General features: G+C 32.9%; 2 protein-coding genes across 2 annotated transcripts; both read right to left on the reverse strand.

Annotated features, from left to right (window-relative positions):
* Positions 1–956: 956 nt before the first annotated feature.
* On the reverse strand, positions 957–1,484 carry LOC133175577 (uncharacterized). Its single transcript, XM_061310693.1, has one exon. It carries the CDS (start codon positions 1,482–1,484, stop codon positions 957–959), a length of 528 nt encoding a protein of 175 aa, XP_061166677.1.
* Positions 1,485–1,626: 142 nt separating this feature from the next.
* LOC133175578 (E3 ubiquitin-protein ligase TRIM45-like) lies at positions 1,627–2,741 on the reverse strand. Its single transcript, XM_061310696.1, has 2 exons — positions 1,839–2,741; positions 1,627–1,728 (listed from the first exon to the last, which is right to left on the reverse strand). Exons 1-2 carry the CDS (start codon positions 2,739–2,741, stop codon positions 1,627–1,629), a joined length of 1,005 nt encoding a protein of 334 aa, XP_061166680.1.
* Positions 2,742–23,676: the final 20,935 nt, after the last annotated feature.

The following is a 23,676-nucleotide window of genomic DNA, read 5'->3' on the forward strand; positions in this document are numbered from 1 at the left end:
CGATACTTGATAAACTATGATTTGTTCCCTTTTCAAAAAAAAAAAAAAAAAAAAAAAAAAAAGCTACTAAATGCTTTAGTTTGGCTTTGTTACATTGCCTATACCAGAAAGGCATTCTGTTTCAAAGAAATCAAATATTTTTTGTTATACATTTAATACAATCATTATAAAACTATTATTATACACTCATTAAAGACAATACATATTATGGCAGGATGTTCATGTCTGTCCAATAGTGTTCATCTGTTTGTTAGCTCTAGAGAAAACTGTTGAATCATTATTGATCTCAATAGATTAAAACTGTTATTGGTCCTCAACAAAATAAAACATAGGTTTTTTACTGACTGCTTCGTCCAGCCTTTCATAGACTTGAACAACCTACCAAATTTCTTTGGACAGTCAGTAACAATTAAACCTAATATTATTGTATCAGGCTTCATGTGTGCATCTCTTTTATTTGAATGAGATTTTGAAGCAGAAATTATAGGTATTTTTATCAGTGCTCCCACTGGAGCAAAAATATTTTTCGGCACATTTCACGATGACATGAATCGCATTCTTACATCTCATGTCTCATGACAAGTGTATATGCTATACAATCCTCTAATAGCATTATTTCAATTTTTTATCACAGGCATTGTTTTAAAATATTGTATCCAATTAAAAAACTAATATAGGAATTATTTTTACATTTCTATAATTTATTTGATAATGTTTATTGTAAAATAAAGCCAACCCTTGACAGTGGATGTTCTCCTGTTCATATCATATTTTTATACCGGGAAAGGGGAGGGGGTTACATTCTTATTTAAGATATATAAGACATTTTTGTATTTAAAAACATAATATATTTAGTGAAAATTTTAAACATCTCAAAAGTTTATTGTGAAGTAATTCAAATCAAGTTTTGAACTTAACTTAATTTAACAACTTGGACACTGGGTGTATGCATGGTTTCACTGCAGGTATTCAATTTTCTTTACATAATCTTGACTTGAAATAACAGTATTGTTTGGTTTTGTAGTGCTTTGTTTTCCTGATACTTTGCAACTAAGAAGAAACAGATTGTCTTCTGTATCAGTACACAATCCACGTAGTAGAAAAGGTAAAGATTGACACTTTATGTAACTTAGGAACTTTCCATCTTCATTTATGATGTGAACACATTCGTGGTTCCCATCACTTATAAGGATGTGACCCTGACTGTCTGTTGTGATTCCTTTTGGACTGAGTGGTAATCTTCTTGGAACAAGATTATATCCCTTATATCTGAATCTATATTTCCCGGCCTGATTGACCACCACTACTGCTTTAGCTCCCCAGTCAGCTACACATATATCAAAGTTCCTGTTTTCACTGATGTATTTAGTAGATCCATTAGATGAATAGAGAGGTGTACCTTTATCATCAAACTGTATGGATTGTTTCTCTGCGGAGCCAGAGTACCGAACAACTTTTGATTGTCTCTTGTCATCACTTTCCATGGTAATCAGCAGCTCACCCGTAGAGGTACTGCAGACACATTGAGGTTTCCAGTTCTCTAGTCTGATCACCTCCTCTATTTTTGTCTTTTCATTTTTCACAATGTTGACGCTCCTATCCGTGTAATCAGTGTAAACAAGATCTTCATTTCTTGTCACTGCTATGTCTAAAGGCCTGTTTCCTGACTTTGTTGTGATTTGTTTGAGTGGTGAATCCTGATTGAAACTGTAGAGTGTCATGGTATTGCTGAACATAGTTGTCCAGAACTTTTCATTTCTCAAACAGGCAACACTTCTAAGGAAGCCTGAACATGAAATACATTTTTCGGAAATCATTGGTTTCTTTAGCCTTTTTACTCGTTGTCGGCATCCAATTTCTGGTGATGTTTGGTCGACAAAAGAAGATTCATCTTTTGGTGATCTTTGTGTTGTTTTTATACTGTATCCTTGATCATCTGCTGTAAGTGAAATTGATGATAAAGTCCCAAACAGTTTACAAAGTTGTTCCCCTTGGATTGTCCCTGGAGTGAATTTAGGTACAGACAGAACAAGTTTTTGTGGAAGGTTTTTATATTGATCCACATTAGATCTCACATTGAGTGGAGATGAAATGTCATTAGAATCTGCAGCAATATCAAGCAAATCAATTTCAGCTTTAATGGCAACAATGTTCTTGTTAATTTCATTCAGATGTTTTTGTAAAGTTTGTAACTGTGAGTTCTTCATTTCATCAACTTGAGTTTTAAGTTTTCTGACAAGGTTTTCAATTTCTCTGTGCCAGTTCTCTCCGTGTTTTGTGATGGCTGTTGAGAGATCTCCATATTCCTTCTCTAACTGACTCATTCTGTTTTGTACATCAACTGCAATGTCCTGGTAGGTGGGATATATTGTTTCATTTAATTCACTTTGCTCATTCCTGATCAAGTCTTTCTTTTCACCCAGGACATGCAAGATTTTTGATAACTTATGACCAAGATGTTGATCAGATGCCAGGCAAGTTTGACAGACAGGAATGTCACAATGTCTACAGTACATTTCACATTTTTCTTTTTCATGGGAGGCACATTCAGGGTAAAGGGGAGTTGATTTCCTAGACTGAAATTTGACCACTTTATGATCCTTAGATTCTTCAGTTGAGATGTGTTCTCCCACACATCCCTTGCACAGGTTGACGAGGCATGTATCACAGTGCATCTGTACTGCAGCAGTCTCACACAGGTCACATCGCATCACATCCTGGGCACTGGTACGGGGGTCCATGATTAGCGTTTGGCTCTGAAAATCAGAAATTATGATTTTTTTTATTGATAAATATTTGTTATATCCTTAAGACTTGGTTATGAGATATGTATATCTTTCTGTTTTTCCGACTCCTGGTTTACTTTTCTCTTAATAATGGATTTAATATTCTGACAGAATGACAAAATAGAGCATAAAAATACTACAATAATATAATTTATAAGATTTTACTGGTATGGCAATAGACATTGTAAAATGTAAATTTTATATAAACAAACAGGCTTTAATTGTTATGAGTTGAATATAGACAAACAAGTTATGACATGTTTGATTTATTGACTTCTCAACCCAAAACACTAGCATTAAGAAATAATTCTTTTGTATATGAATTTAAATAAATGTGACATTCTGTATCATTGCAGATACTTAAAGCTGTCCATGGATTTTACAAGTTTATTTATGATTCCCTGACTGTTAGACACATTCTTTTGTAGGAACATAAATACCAACCTTTTAACACAATGCCTTGATTACAAAACGGTTAATGCATATATAGATAATAAATAAAATTATGAGTTTTAAGGAAAAAAATCTAGAATTTAAAATAATTCTACACATAATTATTACCTGTCAACAAGGGTAGAAATGGCGACTCCTCTTAGCAACTGAAATCCAACACAATTGGTGTTTTTAGGTCACATGACTTACATTACTGTGTAATCTACCTGCCAGGTTATTTTCTTCATAGTTTGAGAAAGGTATTTAAAGATCTGTATTAAAATACTCAGTAAAAATACACAAAGCTGTCTGATAAATCGGAAGAAAGTCAATGAAATTCTCGTTCTTTGGTCTGTAATTAAAATTTTCCTGAATGACTGGCACCAAGGACTGCTCTTTGTGATGTAATATAAAGCAAAGTAGAGTTGAAGTTGATAAGACCATTTATTATTAACAACAGTTCATTAAAGTGTATTGTTTTAAGTTTTAATAACAAACTTTTCCATAGAGAGCTAATATGCTGCTGATATCAATTCAAATTGCCTACTAAATAATATTATTAATAATCGTAATAATGGTATTTCCATTGGGCACCTTAACTGTACTGTTTGGTTATTGTGATGAAGAAAATGCCTTGTTTTATATTTTACAGAATGATGAATCCCACCAGCAGGGGACACTGTACAGGAACTTGAGGATTATTTGAAGGGCCTGACTCTTAATCTTACTGAGGACAACCTAGAGGACATATTGACCTTGTCAAAATCAATGTCAACAAAAGACCATATGATGAATGTAGCCAAGTGCATTAATGAAAAGAGTTTGAAGGACCTAGAATTTTCCAAATGTGGAACATATATTTGTGACAGACTGTCTAATGTTTTGATTCAAACGGCAAAGTTCAGATATGTTATTCTGCAATAGGTGCAAGGGGATTTTAAAGGTACTTCATAATTTGAATTTGTTTGTGCTTGCAGTATGGATTAAAAAGATTTAAAATTAATATTCTTCATTTTTTGAAGATTTATAGGAATGGCAGGTGGCAGTGGAGGGATTCATAAATAAGAGCCCTGTTAATTTGTCATATTAAAAGCAGTTGATTAAGGACCCTCTATACACTCGAGGAAAAGATTTTTTGGACGCTGAGAAAATTACAGTGTGTTAAAGTGTAAATATTGAGCTTGTCTATCACATTTTCATCAAAGGGTACCTTACATTTACCCCCAGGACAAATGTTCAAAGACAATAAAGTACTGATTAACAGAAATTACTGTTGTTAACTTAAGTGGGAAAAATACCTGCAGATGAAGTGTTCACTTTATTCATCTTGGCCTCTTAAAATGTTATGAATGCCTGATTTGATTACAAATTAGATAATAAAAAGTATATTTCAATTTATTTTATTACTGTAGATTCCTAAATATACGCGAGGAATTAATTATCGCGTAATTACGCGAGAATCACCACTCGCGAAATAAAATTACTCGATTTTATTTTTATGGTGATGAAATCAATGTAAAATCTCCAAATCAGCCGCCCACTCGCGAATTATTGTTCTCGAGATTTGACGTTAAAGAGCCATTTCCCGATAATAAGTACTAGCGAAAATAAAGAATCTACCGTATTAATCAAAGGGCAGGTTACTCTATTTGCATAAAAATTCCACAAAATCAAAACTCTTTAGGTTGCAGTGTATAGAGGGCTCTTAATTGGACTTTCAAAAAATAATAATGTGCAACTGATGCAATATGTTGACTTTAAATTTCAATCGTCAACTCTCCTTACTTATGTAGCAATAAACCCTTATCACCTGCATATGGGGTTCATGTCTCTCAATTGATTCGATACGCAAGAGCATTCTCAACGTATGAACAATTTCTAAAACGAGTCAAGCTATTGATAAACAAGTTGATGAAACAAGGATTTTAAGAAGTTCGTTTGAAGTCATCATTTCGCAACTTTTCGGTCGATACAATGACCTTGTCAGCACATAAACCTATCATTGATTCAAAAGCTGACTGACGTTTTTCATACTAATTGTTAGGCCATATTTATACACTGAACTGTCTACGTGTTTTCCGATTTTTTACTCCGATCATGACGAGGAGCACACGGCGGGTGTAAACGGTCGGCAGGGGATGCTCACTCCTCCATGGGACCTGATCCCACCTCTAAATTTTGAGGTCTGTGTTTGCTCTGCTCCAAATTTGTATCGTTTTATTGGACTTTTGAGATTGGATACTGTTCATTATCTTCATATTTTATGCATACTCGTATTTTTTAAGTATACTGAGGAAATCATGAATTGCTCAATATTATAGAGTCTCTTATAACAAGAACAAATTCTTAAGCGCATATTACTTAAATAAAATTCTTGCACCAACAACATAGTTAGTATTTTTTTTATATCCCATACAGTTCCAAGGTTGACCTGCTGGTGTAAATATTCTTATAGGCAAAGAAGAGATGCGATCAACAGACAACAACGTTACCTCGGATTCGTCACATTCCTTTGTCAGGTTTTGGAAACATTCGACTAACAACAGGGGACACCATGAAGCCATTAGTGGCAAGTGTATTTGAGTGTTTTGAACAAATCTTACAAAACCAAACCTCAACTGAGGATGAGTATCTCAAGTAATTACAGGTTAATATTTCAGATATGTGGGAGATTACGTCTATATCATGTCATGACATGTCAATATCTGATGTTATAACAAGTTAGAACTCAGCTATCACATGTCAGTATCTGTGCTCAGAAAAGTTAAGTTACCTTTCTGTTATTTTTCAAATCCAGTATTTTGTTCAATGCATTATCTAACTATTATCAAACGACCTAACTCGATTCTACTATAATAATATAATAATAATAATAATAATACTTTATTTAAAGAAGGTAACCTGGTTAGTGCATGCACTATTCTTCCCCAGGGCCTTCTAGATATTAAGTACAGATACATATAATTATGTATATACAAATATACAAATTAACATATTGCAAACAAGAGTTTGTCTTTGTCCGATAATAATTACATATAAATAAGGAACAATCATAAACACAAGTATTTAAATATAAATACATGTAGTAAATTGAAAAGAAAAAAAAATATTGAAATATTTGCTCAGATATTTATTCGACTGCTAACAATGTAATTTTCTACCTTGCATTTAAAAGCTTGTAGAGACTGAGAAAGCCTGATTTGTTGTGGTAGTTTATTCCACAGATGTACACCTGAGTACTGAAAAGAGGTCTTAAATATGTTTGTACGGAATTTTGGTAATCTAAGATGGTAGTTTGATTCAGATCGAAGATTATAAGAAGTTGAAGAGTGAAATTCAAATAACTCACAAAGATATTCAGGAGTCATACCATTGAATATTTTGAATAATAAAATGTATTTGTATAGATCAACTAGCTCATAAACTGTCAGCCAGCCAAGTTTCTCAAACAATGGTTTAGAAGAAGAATCAGGACTTGCATCGAGAATAATCCTAGCTGCCCTTTTTTGTAATTTAAATATTCTTTCAATACTGTTTTGGGGTGCATTTCCCCAAAGAGTCAAACAGTAATTAATTGAAGGTAGAATATATGCATTGTAGTACAGTTTTCTGGTATGTAAGGGAAGAAATTTTTTTATCTTGCGTAATGTAAATAACTTGTAGTTTAAGGTTTTGCAAACTGAGTCTACATGAACAGAGTACTGTAATTTATCATCAATGTGTATACCTAGAAGTTTCTCAGTCTCAACCATCTCAATTATTTTGTCTGAAGCATACAGTTGTAAGTTTGGATGGATTAGTTTGGATTTTCTCTGCTGCGTGCCCATTAACATACATTTTGTTTTATCTACATTCAATACCATTTGATTTTGAGAGCACCATTTTTCAATTTCACAAATATCTGAGTTCAACACATTTTCTAGATATTTTGGATTATGATTGTTAGTATGTAGCGTTACATCATCAGCAAACATGTCAACTTTTGAATTTTTTACATGTAATGAAAGATCATTTATGTACAATAAAAATAAAAGCGGACCCAAAATTGAACCCTGCGGCACTCCTGCTGTGACGGGTAGGATATCGGAAACACATGTTCCAATTTTTACACGTTGCGTCCTGCTATAAAGATACGATTTAAACCACTTAATAGCCAAATGGTCAAACCTGTAATGAATTAATTTCTGTAGAAGAATATCATGATTTACTAAATCAAAAGCTTTACTGAAATCAATAAATGTAATACCAATTAGTTCACCACGATCCATTGCATTTAGCCAACTTTCTGTTAGTTTTGTGAGTGCAGTTTGACAAGAATGGAATTCTCTAAATCCTGATTGGGATTGTGTTAATAGATCAAAGACATTAGTAAACTGTTGTATTTGCTTAGCTACATGCTTTTCTATCAATTTTGATAGCGTTGGTAAGATAGAAATCGGACGATAATTATTAGGGTCAGCTTTGTCACCCTTCTTATAAATAGGTGTTACTTTAGCTTGTTTAAGATTTGTTGGAAAAATACCAATAAGTATGCTAGCATTAATAAGATGACCCAGATAGCATGCATACGTTGGGGCAACGTTGGCCCAACGTAACACACTTTGTTGGCCCAACGTTGGCAAACAACGTTGGCGCAATGTCTAAGTGCACTGTGGCCCATTGTTGGCCCAACATGTTGGCGCAATGTTGGCCCAACATAGTAATGTAATCATGTAATTGTAGGGCCAACATTGGGCCAACAATGTATGTCGCATTGTAACAGAAAGGCCAACGTTGGGTCAACGTTGTAAAAGTACATTTATATGCCTATATAGTAATCGTATCGCCAACATTGGACCAACGTTGGACTCGCATTCAACTTACACGGCAAATGATTGGCTTCAATCATAGAAGTACAACACAATTCCTGTATTTGTTTTAATTTCCATCATTTTCAATACAATGAATTTAATCAATTTTAGAAAATTAACTTGTTCCTCTCACTAATGTTTTAGAGTATTCATGTCACTGTCGTTAAGGAATCTTAATTATTGAATGCAATCAGCCGGGGATGGGATTTTCTCTGGTATAGGAATCCACTATTTCAAACTTGTAGAATGTAAATTAATTGTGCATTTTCTCCTGTCCATATCACATTTGAATTGTCCACCCCTTTTTCCTGCCCATGCAATTGTTGTTTCTTTATGCTAGAATCCATGTCTTTCAGGAGAATACTTTTGCATCTAAGGCCATATGACACAAAGGATTTTTTCTCCACCAGTTGCTATGAATGTTAAAAATACCATCTCAATAAATAAAGTATTTTGCTTACAAACAGATAACTAGTAAATATACATGAACATTTTGAAACAAGTGTTGTTTTTTTTTAAATACCCATCAAATAATTTTCACATTATGCGTAAGTTAAGTTTTAACAAAGCATGAAATTCTATCAATAACACATAACAATTTTACTTACAATTCAAGGGCTAAAATAATCCATGTTCTCTTTTCTGAGTAACAAGGTATGCTTTGTTCCAGTGCGGGCGTGATAAGAAAGTGACCGCTCTGAGTTTGAAAGATCTGATTAAGATACTCGTCTCCTAGGAAACCGGCCAGTCACCTGCTGAGCAAGTGAATTTCACCACTGACCTAATTATATGGAGTTCTTAAACACAACACTTTAGTTCCAAAATGCTAACTATAGAATCTACAACTCTATTTATTGTGTGGAATTAAACTTCTACTTGAAGTTTTCGTACATTACAATAATTTTTATTGATGATTTTATTGCTATTTTTCATAACTTGGGTTCTGGTAGAATTTTTTCATTTCACTTTAAACAAAAATTCAGTGAGTAATTAAAAAATATCTTCTCTTTTAACAGCCAGTTTTTGATAATAAAATTTTAATGAAACCGAAATGCACTCGGTTTGGCCAGCATTACATTCCCAGCACACAGTGACTATATTCATGCTAACATTGGGCCAACGCTGGACCAACATACTGTTACCACCTTAAATAACCATGGCTTAGCAAACGTTGGGCCGACAATGACCCAACGTAATACTTCCAATTTATATGCACATGGTCCTATAGTTCGCAGTACGACGATGGGACAACGTTGGACCAAAGTAGAGAAAACGCATGCTAACACTGGCCAAACATACTGCTACCAGATTAAATAATCAAGTTTGTTAAGGTTGCATTACAAACGTTGGGCCAACGCTGTGCAAACTTTAGAATCCCAACTTCCGAAGAAAATATAGCAAAAAGGAGTTGCTTAATGTTGGACCAACGTTAGGCAAACGTAAGAATCCCAACATGGTTGGCTACTAAAGAAAAGATTGACATGGTAACATTGGTCCAACGTTGGTCCAACGTTGTATAGCCAACGCCAACCTTCGGCCAACTGTACAACCATTTACCAACGTTGGCCCAACATAGTCATGCTATCTGGGGAGTTACAGGTTTATATATATATTTAGATGATGTTTTTAAAAGGCGCGGTCCAATGAAGTCAATGCCAGCTGATTTAATGATATTGAGGGAATTCAACATGCTTAGAACTTCATTTTGATCAATTTGTTGAATACCAAAAAAGATTTCATCTCCAAGCTTAGACTTTACAAAATTTTTCAATATACTAGGATCATATTGATGTTTAGGTAATTCAGAAAGAAGCTTTTTGGATACCTCCGTAAAATGGATATTGAAAGCATTCACTATATCCTGTAAGTCATCAACAATAGCACGGTTAGAAAACACATGAAAAGGAGTTAAGTTGTTTGATTTTGAGGATAACTGATTTAGATAATTCCACATTTCTTTTGGATTTGAACTTTTCTCAATTGCCGTTTTGTAGAATGAAGATTTTGCTTTGTCTATCAGAAGACTGACTTTGTTCCGATACAGTCTATAGTTTTCCATATCCCCTTCTTTGTGATAAAAGTCGCGCAAGTGTCTAGCATCATTGATTTCTTGTGTTAGCCATTTAGGTCGGATTTCGCTCTTTACTCGTTTTGTTTTAATTTGTGCATGTTTGTCAAGAACACTGTTGAATAATTCATAAAATTCTGTAAGTATTTCATTTGGATCATGCATTTGGAGGAGGTGATTAAAATTTACATCTTTCAAGTCTTGTAGGAAGTTTTTTTCATTAAACTTTTTAAAGTCTCGATATTGAATCTCTGTGTGATTTCCTTTTTTTAACATGCAGTTAGTTTTTCTAGTAGCACATATAGGGTAGTGATCAGAGATAGCAATAAAAGGAACATTATTTTCACATATGTTTTCTGGTTTATTAGTATAAAAGTAATCTATAAGGGTACTTGAGGTATTAGTTACTCTGGTTGGTGCTTTGATTAGTTGTGAAAACCCATACCCTTCTAAAGCATATGTCCAACTTTGTGGGGGTTCTTTGAATAAGTCTACATTGAAATCACCTGTTATGATAATTTCTGCATCGTCACAGCAGGAGGCACAGTTAATCTCTCTAGCCAGGTCCTCTGCCCAGCAGGAGGGAGCAGATGGTGGACGATATGCTGAACAGTAATAAATTGGTTTAGAATTTTTAATCTTTAATTCCAGCCAAATTGTTTCAATATTACTGATTTCAAGATCAGGCCTACGTTTATATCTTATATTATTAGAAATGTAGACAATAATTCCACCACCTGCTCTTAAAATGCAGTCTTTTCTTTCCATATCAAAACTCTCAATATACAACTCATAATCATTGACTTGATCATTCAAGAAGGTTTCACAGAGTCCTAAAATATTTAGAGTTTGTTTGTCATGAAGTAGCATTTTAATTTCTTCAATTTTAGGCATTAGATGACATATGTTTAGATTTCCAAATCGTAAACCTTTTTTCACCAAACCAAATCCATTATTGCATGGTATGTTCTCATTTTTGGATATGGCAGGATTAGCAGACACCATGGTAGAGCTATATGGCACAAGTATCGAGTGACTCCCATTTTACAACCGTAGAATTACACCTTGTTACAACAGGAAGAGCTCCTGATAAGTCACGTGGCTAGTATTAAATCAATGGGGCGTGACCGTGTCCCGTCTGATGAACTGTGGCATTGTATTTTTTGAAATTTGACATATCAACGTGTTTTGTTTAGATGAAATGGGAAGGCACGAATTTGTATGATTTCAGAGTTTGACCTTATTTTTGTTCATATATTCACATGTCTGGCACAGATGTGAACTTTTGAACAGATGGGTAAAATTTTCATGAAAACGTTAGTCTTTTACTGCCAGTAAAACTTGTTTATTTTGAGTTTGTTATAATCAAAACATTCTAGTTGTAATGCAGGAATTTTTTTTTGTATAGAAATGAAATTCCCCTTTTGTAAACAGTATTTTTCTACAAATGTTTAATGCCATAGAACAAGAGATGATTCTTCAGAACACAGATCTCTTTTTGGGTTGAAACTCTTTTTAAGGTTAAATAAAGGATCTATATATTATGTTTTTTTTGCTACTCAATTACATTTTGGGAATTCTAATTTCTGAGTTTGTAATTCTTGCAGTTTCTTTTGAAATGCAAAGATCTAAAGACAAAGAATTTAAATTATTCGATTTTATTTTTGGGAAGTTCAACAAAACCTCAAAAATTTATCAGAAATAGACAACCACAGAAAATACACTTACACAGTATATATGTGTACTTTGCTGTTAACAAATTAATAAAATGTGATACTTTTCCTTACAAGGATATGATTTATTGTGTAGAAAGGCATTTAGGTTCAAAATTAATTCATTCAAAAATTAAATCATAATTGATTTTTTGTTGCCTTATTATAATTTCTGCAATACTGAATGTTTTGAGTTCAGTGCTACATGTATCTATATTGATACTAAGGGAATTGTGGTCTTTCTACATAGAATATTTGTAGTAAAAATCCATTCTCTATTAATGTTTCATTAAAGGGCATTATGATAATTTGATATGCAATAGCTATAGCTTTGATAAAAGCCTGTAGCTTTTAGAAGCACATCTTAGTTTTGTGTCAAATGAGTAGTGTGTCAAATGTTTGCGTTAAACTTATACAAGTACATACATGATAGGGTTTCATGAAAAGTAACCTCTCTTTTGTTATTGTTTTGTCATTCATACTGAATTATATTTATTCTTCTATTAGTTGACCTAGGTGTCGACAAGTCAAATTATGGTTGAAAGTACGGTTACAAAAATTAAGGGGTAATAGCATGTGTAAATAATCTTAAACATTATTCTTCCTTGCATAAATGATTTTATTCTATTTTTTTCTTTAAAAAATCATTTTTCATTCTAAAATTGAAATTTAAAAAAAATGACAAAGTAAAGACTAACATAATCAGCTTTTGATTTTTCTGTGACTTTTTATAACAAAAGAGCGATTAGAGTTGTGTAAATAGTAATTCAAATCTTATACTGCCTGGTCAGTTTATCATGTATGGACAATAAAGGACTATTATACAACTATTCCTAGTTTACAAACGGTACCGCCGAAATATGGCTTGGATATTGCCGACTCGGTGTTGAGCAATAACAAATTAATCTACTTATGGTTGGTGAAGTTAAAGTTTCATTCATGGAAAAAATCTTAAGATTATATCACAGTAATACTTGTGCGTAAATAGAACATCAATTCTATGAACTGTCACCATATTCAGCAACAGTATGATAGGGGAATGTGTTAGAAAAAGAAAACTAGATGCTGTCATGAGACAGTAATACCCGCATTAAGGTGTTTGCCTCTAAATGCACACTCCTTCATATTGGGCTTACCAAGGAAAAAGTCAAAATAATTCTATAATTTACACAGTAAATGTATTCGTCAATTCGAGCATAAAATGCACAGGTGCCCATGTGACCTATGAGCGTTCTATAGGTATTTCCTTTACTTAATTCATTACCAGTCTGAAATAACAGAATTTAATCAATTATGTAAATTGGGTTTTGATAAAAGGGGGATATAAATTTTCGGAACATAATTGGAACTTTTTAAATTTATTTTCTAAACAACAAATAATATTATTTTAGTACAAAGCGTTTTGGGTGAATTAATTAAAATGTGCAAACTTTTTTAGTATTTGATTACGCAAAAACCTCCTTGAAAAGCCATACCCAATCAATATTGACACCCCCCGTCCGCAACACACACACACACAAATTTCCTGTTTTTGGAAATAGGCCTAGATGGCAAAGTTATGTTAAAACGTCGTTGTTATAATAATTCAAAAATTTGTTCTTGTACTGTACATGTATGTGAACACCTTTTTGAAAATTTTTACATCACATTGGGCTCTCGTCACCCTACTAGTACTAGTTTTACCAATATCATTTTTACATTGCACATGGTGCAGTGTGGTGTACACATCATTACATGTATGTCAGAAGAAATTCATTCATTTTGGGTTTTAATTGGATTATATTTCATGAAGTTGGTAGGACCTATGACTGTCGGTAAGTACAAATTCAAGTATAGATTGGGGTAAAATAACCGGAATGCAAATGGTTAGGTTAAAGTTTAAAAAGGATCAAAGATCATCGAATGTCACAATAGACGAATTTCACATTCTGAAGAGTTATCTCCCGTTGTCGACATTACATTCAGTTACAGGCACAGATCCAGGAATTTTTTCCGGAAAAAAAAACAAACAAAATAAAAACAATTATGGTGGGGTTCATGTTTTTAAAGGGGGGAGGGCGTCCAAAGTCATTTTTTACTTGCTTCTGTAAATCAGTTTATAATCCTATTCAAATAACTCTGCAAATTCCAGGGGGGGGGGGGGTCCAATCTCCCTAGCCGCTCCCTGTCCCTGAAATGGCAAATGATCATGTGACTCCAAAAATAGTAGAAAACTTTTCCATTTGACTTTACATAAATTTCGCGGGTATGTTAAGGAAGCATATAAGTCAATTCTCTGGAAATTTAGACTTTTTAAAGAAAATTAAGTTTGATAATTTACCAAAACCGCTGATAAATGTAAACTATTATTATCTATTGCATAAAGATAAAAGAGTGTCTAATGCAAAGACGTGCTCCACCACCACGGCATCACGTGACTTCTATTAATAGCAAAATTTTTCTTAGTAAAAAAGCTAACAGAACAACAATACCCCGAAGTGTAATAATTTCTTTGAGTAAATAATATAGTTGGAAAACATCTATTTTGCCTAAAAAAGTGCTGCTAGAATCCCACTGTCCCGTCAGTCAAATAATAATTCCACACATTCGCACGAAACCTTACCCGATGTTTTGAATTTTATACATATAAACCGAGATTTTTCGTAAAACCATGCTTAACTCGGGATTCTAGCAGCACTTTCCAAGTATTTTAGGAGGGAAACTTTCCATCTTTACAAATCTTATGTTTTGAAATATACAGTTTATTGTTGTTCTGCTGCATTATTTTTGTCACAAATGACAGAGGAAAGGCCGACCGGGATACGTATATAGCTGACTGTCTTCGAAGAGAATACAATCGATGAAAATAAATAAGCATACCTGTTTTAGTAACTGAACTCCATATGAATTTCACAAAATATTCAGAATGTTTGCTTTTAAACTTCATTTTACGTATCTTTGTACATGCCGTCTCAGCCAAATTCTCTTTACACGACATGATCAATTCCCAAGTTACTTGAAGTACACATATGACGTCATCGGTGGTAGATTTTAATCAAAATGACAGATACGGCATAACAAAATAAAAACATTTTATTTTTGTTAATGTTTACACGTTTCTATTCATTTTCTAGAGTTAAATTACATCTCTAAATACGAATATTACGAAAACTTGTATTCTAAAATTGACGTCATCTCGCCTACTATGACGTCATAATGTAGCACTGATTAAGTCAAGGTAGAATATTTTGTATGCTTCCTTATTACCCCTGCGTTGTTTCTTGTGTTATTATGTTATGTACAGCTAATAGTTTAAGGTTATGAACCCTTGGCAGTCATCCCCACTCTCTTAATGAACTGGAAATGTTCACAATATGACTACAACAAATTAAATAAAAGTGCATCAATGATAAGATTGCTTGACATTTAATTCATGAATTTGGGTCAACCCATGTACCCTCCTAGAATTAGGAATGAAAATCTTTGAAAGAGATGGACCATTAAACTATTTGTATATATTCACATTTTTTATGTCAAATCAAAGTATTAGTTACATGAACAAACAGGGGTCTGGGAAGGGGAAGGGGCGAGGGGAACGAGTTCACATCTTTACATCTTAATTGTTGAAAACTCCTAAAATGAATGTTAAACTCAAATTCAACTTGTACGTCTTCATTATTTTTAAGTGGTGACATGTGTCTCCATATGAGTGAAAAATTCACGAGAGGGACATTTCACAACAAACAAACATTAATGTCTTAAAAAACACAATATACATGTAATGTTTATTAGTCAACGGATATACTTTTGGTCATATCTCTAGTTCTCCCTTGAATCAGAAATGAATGATATAAATATTTAAGAATGATTAAGACTTGAAAAGGTTGTGCATCTTAAAATTGACTAAACTCTTTGGTTGAATTAGCTATGCCAGTTTAGCTTATTTTGCTACTCAAAGCACCTTGATTAACTATTTTTAATCATACTGTTTTCTGAAATGTGCAGTTTTTTTCATCATGGATACAATTTAAGTCATGCATTTTCAGCTTCTGAAAACAATGCATAAAAAAAAAACTGCTTTTCAAATACTGTAACTCTTTTCAAGTACTTGTGATCATAAGTTTTTAGCTCACTTGAGTTTTTCTGGTTTTCTGATCACATTTTGTTTGTCAATCATCTCTCCGCCTGTAAACCTTTCACATTTTTGTCTTCTTCACTAGAACCGCTGGGCCAATTTCAATCAACAATGCCACAAAGCCTCTTCGGGTAAAGTGGATTCAAGTTAGTTCAAATGAAGGATCACCCCTCTTTCAAGGGGAGATAATCAAGAATTAGTGAAAATTTGGTGGTATCATTTAAAAAAGTCCTATCAAGAACCACTGACTGGGTCCAAAAGGTTGAAACTTTCTTTAAATAAACGTAGTGTAGATTCAAATTTGTTCAAATTATGACCCACTGGGGTAGGGTAGGGTCACATATGGGGATCCAAGGATTTACATAGAAAAATGCAGGAGATTTTTTCCATCATAAATCTTTTTAAGAACAGCAAGGGCATTATTGTCCCCCGTTTTCGCGAAAGGGACCTAGGGGACAATAAAACTCATTTGTCTGTCAGTCTGTCCGTTTGTCAGTCTGTCCGTCTGTCACAATAAATTTAACCTTGGTCATAACTTTTGAATGATAAGAGATAGGGCTTTCATACTTCACAGGTACATTACCTACAAGAACTTTCTAAACATACTATGCTTTTTGAACCCATGACATTGATCTTGAGGTTTGACATACTTTTCAAAAAATTTAACATTATGTGACAGGACCTTTCTAATTATATCATGACTTTTGACTCTGTGTCAGACATTGACCTTGAAGTTTAACCTACTTTTCAAAAATGTATTTCCTTATAACTTTTGATTGAGAAGAGATAGGACTTTCATATTTGACATGTACATTACCTGTAACAATGTTTCTGAGCATGCTATGATTTTTACCCCTTGTCCATGATGTTTTACCTAATTTTCAAAAATATTAACTTTGGTGATTACTTTTGAATGACATATGATAGGGCGTGCATATTTGAAACAATATGTCATAGATAATGGCATCCCATCCACTAGGACACGCAAAGCAGGGGACCACAATTCTTTGAATTTGCTTGTTAGTCATTTTGATATGGAAGCATCCTCATATAGTGTAGATTCAAGTTTTTTATGCCCTGTCATGAATATGGCCGAGGCATATAGTGTTTGTCCTGTCCGACTTCAATCAATCTTCATATTCTGATACATACTGATGTAAGCTTTTCAACTCCATCAACCTTTTTGACCTTGACCTTTCCTTTGACCTTGACCTCACTTTTTTTTTTACATTAGTGTCTAGATCAGTTTTAAATAAACAATTCAGGATATATTTATCAAACTTCATATGCTGATACATACTGCTTAGAGCTATCAATTGCATCAACTTTTTTGACCTTGACCTTTTCCTTTGACCTTGACCTCACTTTTTTAAAATAGGTGCTTATCTACGTTTTAAATAATCCATTTATGGTATTTTTATCAAACTTCAAATGCTAATGGTAAATACATATTGATGTAAACTTTTCAACTGCATCAACATTTTGACCTCAACCTTTCCGTTGACCTTGACCTTTCTTTTTTTAAATATGTGTTAAGTTCATTTTACATAAATTAATCAAGATATATTTATCAAACCAATTATGCTGATATGTATTAGTGAGAGCTATTCAACTGCATCAGAACTTTTCACCTTGCACTTTCCTGTGACCTTGACTTCCTTTCTCTTTAAATTGTATTTTGTTTAGTTTTAAAGAGACAATCTAAGATATTTTTATGTATGCATGTACTTATACATACTTTGGCGAGAATTTATCATCTATATCTATAGATTTTAGTTTCAATTTTAAAGAAACTGTTCAAGATATTCTCATCAAACTTCATACACTCATACAAATTTCCATGTTGCATTAGTAATATACATTCGGCGGGGCATATATGTCCTATGGACATATTTCTAGTTTTCAAATCATGACCTCCGAGGATAGGGTCAGGCCACAATAAGGGATCAGAGTTTTATATAGGAATAAAAGGAAAAAGTCTTCAAAATTCTTCTTTTCAAGAACAACAAAAGTATGGTTAATATGGAAACATTCCCAAGAAGTGTAGATTCAAGTTTGTACAAATCACGACCCCATGGGTAAGGGAGAATCCATTTTTTTTCCTGCCCCTATTTGCCATCCACATGAAAATGCAAATTTCAAAATAAGTTTACACATCTACAGGACAAATCCAATTATCTTCCAAATGATCATGATTTAAGGCTTATAAGGGAAGTTCTGGGAACCAGGGTGTTTAAACATGTTAAATATTTTAAAAAAATTGAATAAAAATACCGAAACCTCACAGCACATCTACATGACACCACCAACCATCTCCCAAAAGATGATTAGGCTACTGTGTAAAATGTAAGAGGAGTTCAGGGAACCAGGGGCTTTTTCCATAAAAAAAACGTCATTTTTGGACCCCCATTTGACCCCGAGGGTGAAAATGAAAATTCCGAAACCTTACTACACATCTACATGACACCACCAACCAGTCCCAAAAGATGATTAGACTACTGTGTAAAATGTAAGAGGAGTTTGAGAAAGAAGAGTGTGACAGACGGACAGACAAAAGGACATACATAATTAACAACAATATACCCGAACTTTCTTTAGAAAGTGCGGGTACATGTATAATTATAAGGAATGGAATCAATAGCTTCGCGGTTTATAAAGCGTAAACTGCCCCAACACACATTATACCGTATAAATTGGGAAGCTATTAAATTCATTCCTTAAATGAAGATGTGAAGATAACAAACACTGATCGATCTAAAAATAAACAACAAACAATACAAATCTGTAAACACAGCATAAACACATATGCCCGCTAATTCTAGGAGTGGGTTCAGGTGCCTAGGAGTAGTGAACATTCCGGCCGATCGGTCACAACCGCCGTGAGTGTGAGTCAGAAATGATCAGGTAGACCGAATATTCCGTATTAAGTATAAAAACAAAGGCCTAATTTTTGGTATGAAATATACATGTCAGTCCAAACATGAACATGCCTATCGAAATTCCAAGAGTTTGTAGGTAGACCTAGTTTCCAAAGACTACATTTACTAAAGTCAATTGAACAAAGATGGTGTTCCTTGATATCTTTTTTTATTTCAATGAAGGGTGGTGTTGCCATGGCAACTTAAAGTTTCCGCGAAAGTCTCTTTGCAAATGTGTTAGTACACAAATAGTCTACATTAAGATACTTTGATATTTATTAAGTTTTGATTTAGATGAACACTAAGTTGCAATGTTTACTTAAAATAGGATTATGCTGTTAAAGTTTATATGTCACTCCTCCTATGTTTTAGTCGAAATTTAGTGATTAAAATGGTACACAAGTAAACTTAACCAAGGACCATATTTTAAATTCTTATTTACTTTTGTTGTTATTGCTTCTAAGTTTCCAGGGTCTGCTTTTTTATTTTATTCTTCTCTTAAGTAAAAACTAGTAGATCTACAGTCTTGTTCGGCCCTTCTACAGTCCTGTTTTACACCAGTCTCATTTATGAAACGTATTAGTAAATAAATTCCACTCATTATACGATAATCAACAAGGCGGATCCAGGGCCGGCGCACCCCCCCCCCCCCTTTGATTTTTTTTGTATGTAAAACTTATATGTCCATTGTCCTAAAATCAAGGAAAAACATCTCTTACTTGTAAGAATTCGTAAGCTTCCGGACCTTCACCAGGGCTTTGACCTAGACCCACTGGGGCCTTCAATGCATCCCCCAGACCCCCTGCCTTCTACTCCCCCCTTCCCGTTATGATATTCCTGGATTCCCATCTGGTCAAGAAGAAAGTAGAGCATGAAATAGCATTTGATTTTACGGGTAAGATTTTTGTGTCGGAAATAATTGTGCTTTAGACTATTATGGCGACTCCTAGTGGAATATATGACATGTAGTTGAAAGATAAGGAATTTATAGTTTTGATGTGTCTGACCCAAGATTTTCAAATTTCTGACTGTCGATATGTTTTGAGTCAGAATCTACCTGAATATTGAATGATTTTTTGCACATTACAAAAAAAAAAAAAAAAAAAAAAAAAAAAAAAAAAAAATCACCAGTAGATAGAGATTCATTTCCCAATAAAAGATGAATAACAATGATAGACAAATGCTTTAACTGAAGAAAATTGTATACGAGTTTTTGGGTGCTCATATTTCTTACATGCAAAATAATAATAATAAAAAAAGATAAACATCTTTTACTTCACCACATGAAAGTTTGGGACATATGATAAACTTATAATTACATGTATCTTTCAATATTTTATCATGTATAAAAAGAGCGAAGCGAGTTAGAAGGAGGTGTACATATGTCCTTTTAAGTGATTGATGATTTAGGTTTACGGTATAATGAGTTTCTTTTCTTCTGTAATTAAAATATTCCCATACTCATTTATTTTCAAAACTGTGTAGTCCTTTTCATGTGATTCTACAGGTGATTTACGAGTCATTTTCTATGTTTCTGAATATGTGGTAAACAACTGGGGGGCAATTCTATGAGAATTTATTTTATTATTATTTTTATTTTCATTTTTTTTCTTTTGCAATGTAGAAATGCTCGAAAGAAAGCAACAATTGGACTATAGCGGAAAATACCAGTTATATGGTACTTTTGGGGGGAAATGTGTAGTTTTCCTTTCATCGTATATTTCAAGGTCATTTCTTTTCAAGAGTATATTGAAAAAAAAATGTTATGAATAATCTGGAACAGCATTTTACTTTACTATAAACATTGTTTTGATCTTTTAATTACCATGCTTCTTCTTGTTGAAAGAAGTTCCCATCCCATTTATGAATAAAGCAAGTCATTAGATTCTGAACCAAGAGGTGAAATACTAGTTTTCATTCTTTGGTAGCAAGATTTTAAAAGAATCTTTAATTGTTTGATATAATAATATGTAAAAATCCATCCCAGATAACTGGAGAATACACAACTTGATCGTGACCTGGCAAAAGTTAATGTGTACGACTTAGAAAGAGTATTTTGTCCAACAGTAAATTTGAGGTTTTTCGCCAAGCTTAAATGCACTTTTTACGTTGCTATTTGTGTATTCTGACCAACTCAAATCTAAGGAGAAAAAAGTAATCCGAGAAATATGCGCGGATGCACACTTTTAGTAATAGGAAGCTCTATAAAAAAACAGCTATAATTTTGGAGAATTAATTTTTTTTTAGACCATTCATTCAAATCTTTAAAGTTTTGCTAAATAATATGATCTTTAATGGTGTTATCTGATAAAGAATTTTGTATAGAATTGTCTTCAACAAATAATATTCATAGTGACAACATATTTTCTTTTACATTATTCAGTATATTAAAATTAGCAGGGAATAAGGAATTAAGCCTGAGGTACATCAATAGTCTAGATACACGATTAAATGTTTTCATACAAATTTTCAACCTTGAAATTACTATTAAAGCATTCAAAAAGATTGCCAATTTTTTTTTATATCATTGTAGTTTCAATAGAAGACTCTTATGCCATACTTTATGGAAAGCTTTTGAAAGATCACAAAACACCACACGACATGCTTTTTCCCTTGCCATTGCTTTTTCACAATACAGCAATTGCTAAATGGTGTAGTGACGTGGTAAGAAACTACATGATATTGATTTTACACATGTTTGAAGTTTATTCTTTTCATAATTTAAATAATGCAACTCAGTAAGTGAAACAGGTCTGTAATATGATGTAATAGATGTCACCTTTTTAAAAAAAACAGATGGCAGGATTTGCGCTTATATCATTTCTGACTCTTACATAATCTGCAATTTTGTTTGAACACAATGGTCTTGATCTCAAAATGTATACAGGGTTTTACAATCTTACTGAATAAAATTTTAAAAATTCGGTTTCAAAATTAAAAAAAAAAAAAGTAAATAAATCCGAATTTTTGAATAAATCGAGAAATAAATCAATCCATAATTTTACATGTTAACAAATAAGGATTGGTGAGGTTTTTCACCAAGCTCTTATGTACTATTTACATTGCTATTTCTTTATTCTGATCAACTCAAATCAAATGAGAAAAAAAAGTTACCCAAAATATTATGTGTAAATAATCTTTCTAAGTGACATTGTTGAAGATAGGAAGCTCAAAATATTTTATAGTATAAAGAGTACAGCTCTAGTTTCTGAAGAATTGAAATTTTAGTAGCTGTTTCTTAAGACCATTTATTTAAAACTATTAGATCATGCATAATGATATACTCCATATTTACATCATGCATCTGATAAAGAATGATGTATAGTATTATCTTGTGCAAAATAGTTAATTTACATAGCAAACAGATTTTCTGAATCATTGAATAATGTATTTATGATTCAGATTAAAAATAGCATAGAATGAGGACTGAACACTGGGGTACATGTAACTCGTATTAATACTAGTAGTCTAGCTAGAAGATAAAATGTCTTTTTAGAAATTTTTATTTCTATTATTCAGATAGCTATAAAACCATTTTAAAAAATGCCCAATATTTCATATGCTTGTGGTTTCAATAGAAGACACTTATGCCATACTCTGTCGAAAGCCTTTGATGGATCACAAAACACCATATAACATGATTTTCTCTCATCAATGCTTTAAACTATACAACGACTGCTAAACGGTTGAGTGACCTGGTAAGACACCTGTCTGACGTTGATTTTACACATGTTTGAAGTTTAATCTTCTCATAATTTTAATTATGCAACTCAGTAATTAAAAAAATCGGTCTTTACTTTGATATTATAGATGTTATAAAAGAAGCAGCATTTTAAAAAGAGGCAGAATTTGAGCGAATATGATCTCAGACTCTTAAATAAACTGCATAATATTGTTTAAACACAATGGCATACCCAAGGCCTTGATCACAAATTATACACAGGTATTATTGAGATATAAGAATAAAATGAATAAAAGATAATCGGATTCAAAAATTAATTAATACATAGATAAAATAAAATAAAATAGAATTTTAAAAATAAATCAATTCATAATTTTACTAGTTTACAAGTGAGTCCTTGCATTAATAGATATGTGTAAAGTATGAAAGAAATATTCAGTTTTAAATATGACATTTCTAAATAATTTAACCCATAATAATTACCTGACTACAACAAGTAAATATCTGCTGTCCTTGCCTACGGAAATCCAAAAAGATATTAATGTTTTAGGTCACGTGACCTTCAGACTCTTGTAGTAAATCTCTCACCAGAGGGTGAAATACTACATCGAGCGTAGCGGGAATGATAACCCTGGGTAGATATTTCCTGTCAGGCGTATCTTATCCATTTTACTTATTCAATATGCATATTCTGCTCTCCATTGATCTTTAATAATGCATACAAACAAGAGAAGGTTGACGAATGGTACAGCACAAAAAAGAAACCTAAATTGTTAAAGAAAGGCTATCTGATCAACTTGTGACAGAGAGTATTAATACATTTAAGTTAGCTTTACAAGCAAACTTAATTCTATTTACTAACTTGATACTGCGCATGTTTCATGTTTAGCATATGAAAATTGATTTTTCAACAAGTTTGATTTCGCGCAATGTTGATTTTTATTTTATCATATACATATATACTTGATATGAAGCAATACACTTTGGAATCAAAAATTTCTAGGAGCTGTTTTCCATCAAAGCAAGCGCTTAATAGAATACACATCCATATATATTATACGTTTACAGTATTTTTCTCTCTACTGTTTGAGTGAATGATTGGAATTTATCCCCT

The sequence above is a fragment of the Saccostrea echinata genome, unplaced genomic scaffold (genome assembly GCF_033153115.1).
Source record: "Saccostrea echinata isolate AGI-Se365-2 ecotype Australia unplaced genomic scaffold, CSIRO_AGI_Sech_v1 ptg000063l, whole genome shotgun sequence".
In the NCBI taxonomy this organism is placed as follows: Eukaryota; Metazoa; Mollusca; class Bivalvia; order Ostreida; family Ostreidae; genus Saccostrea; species Saccostrea echinata.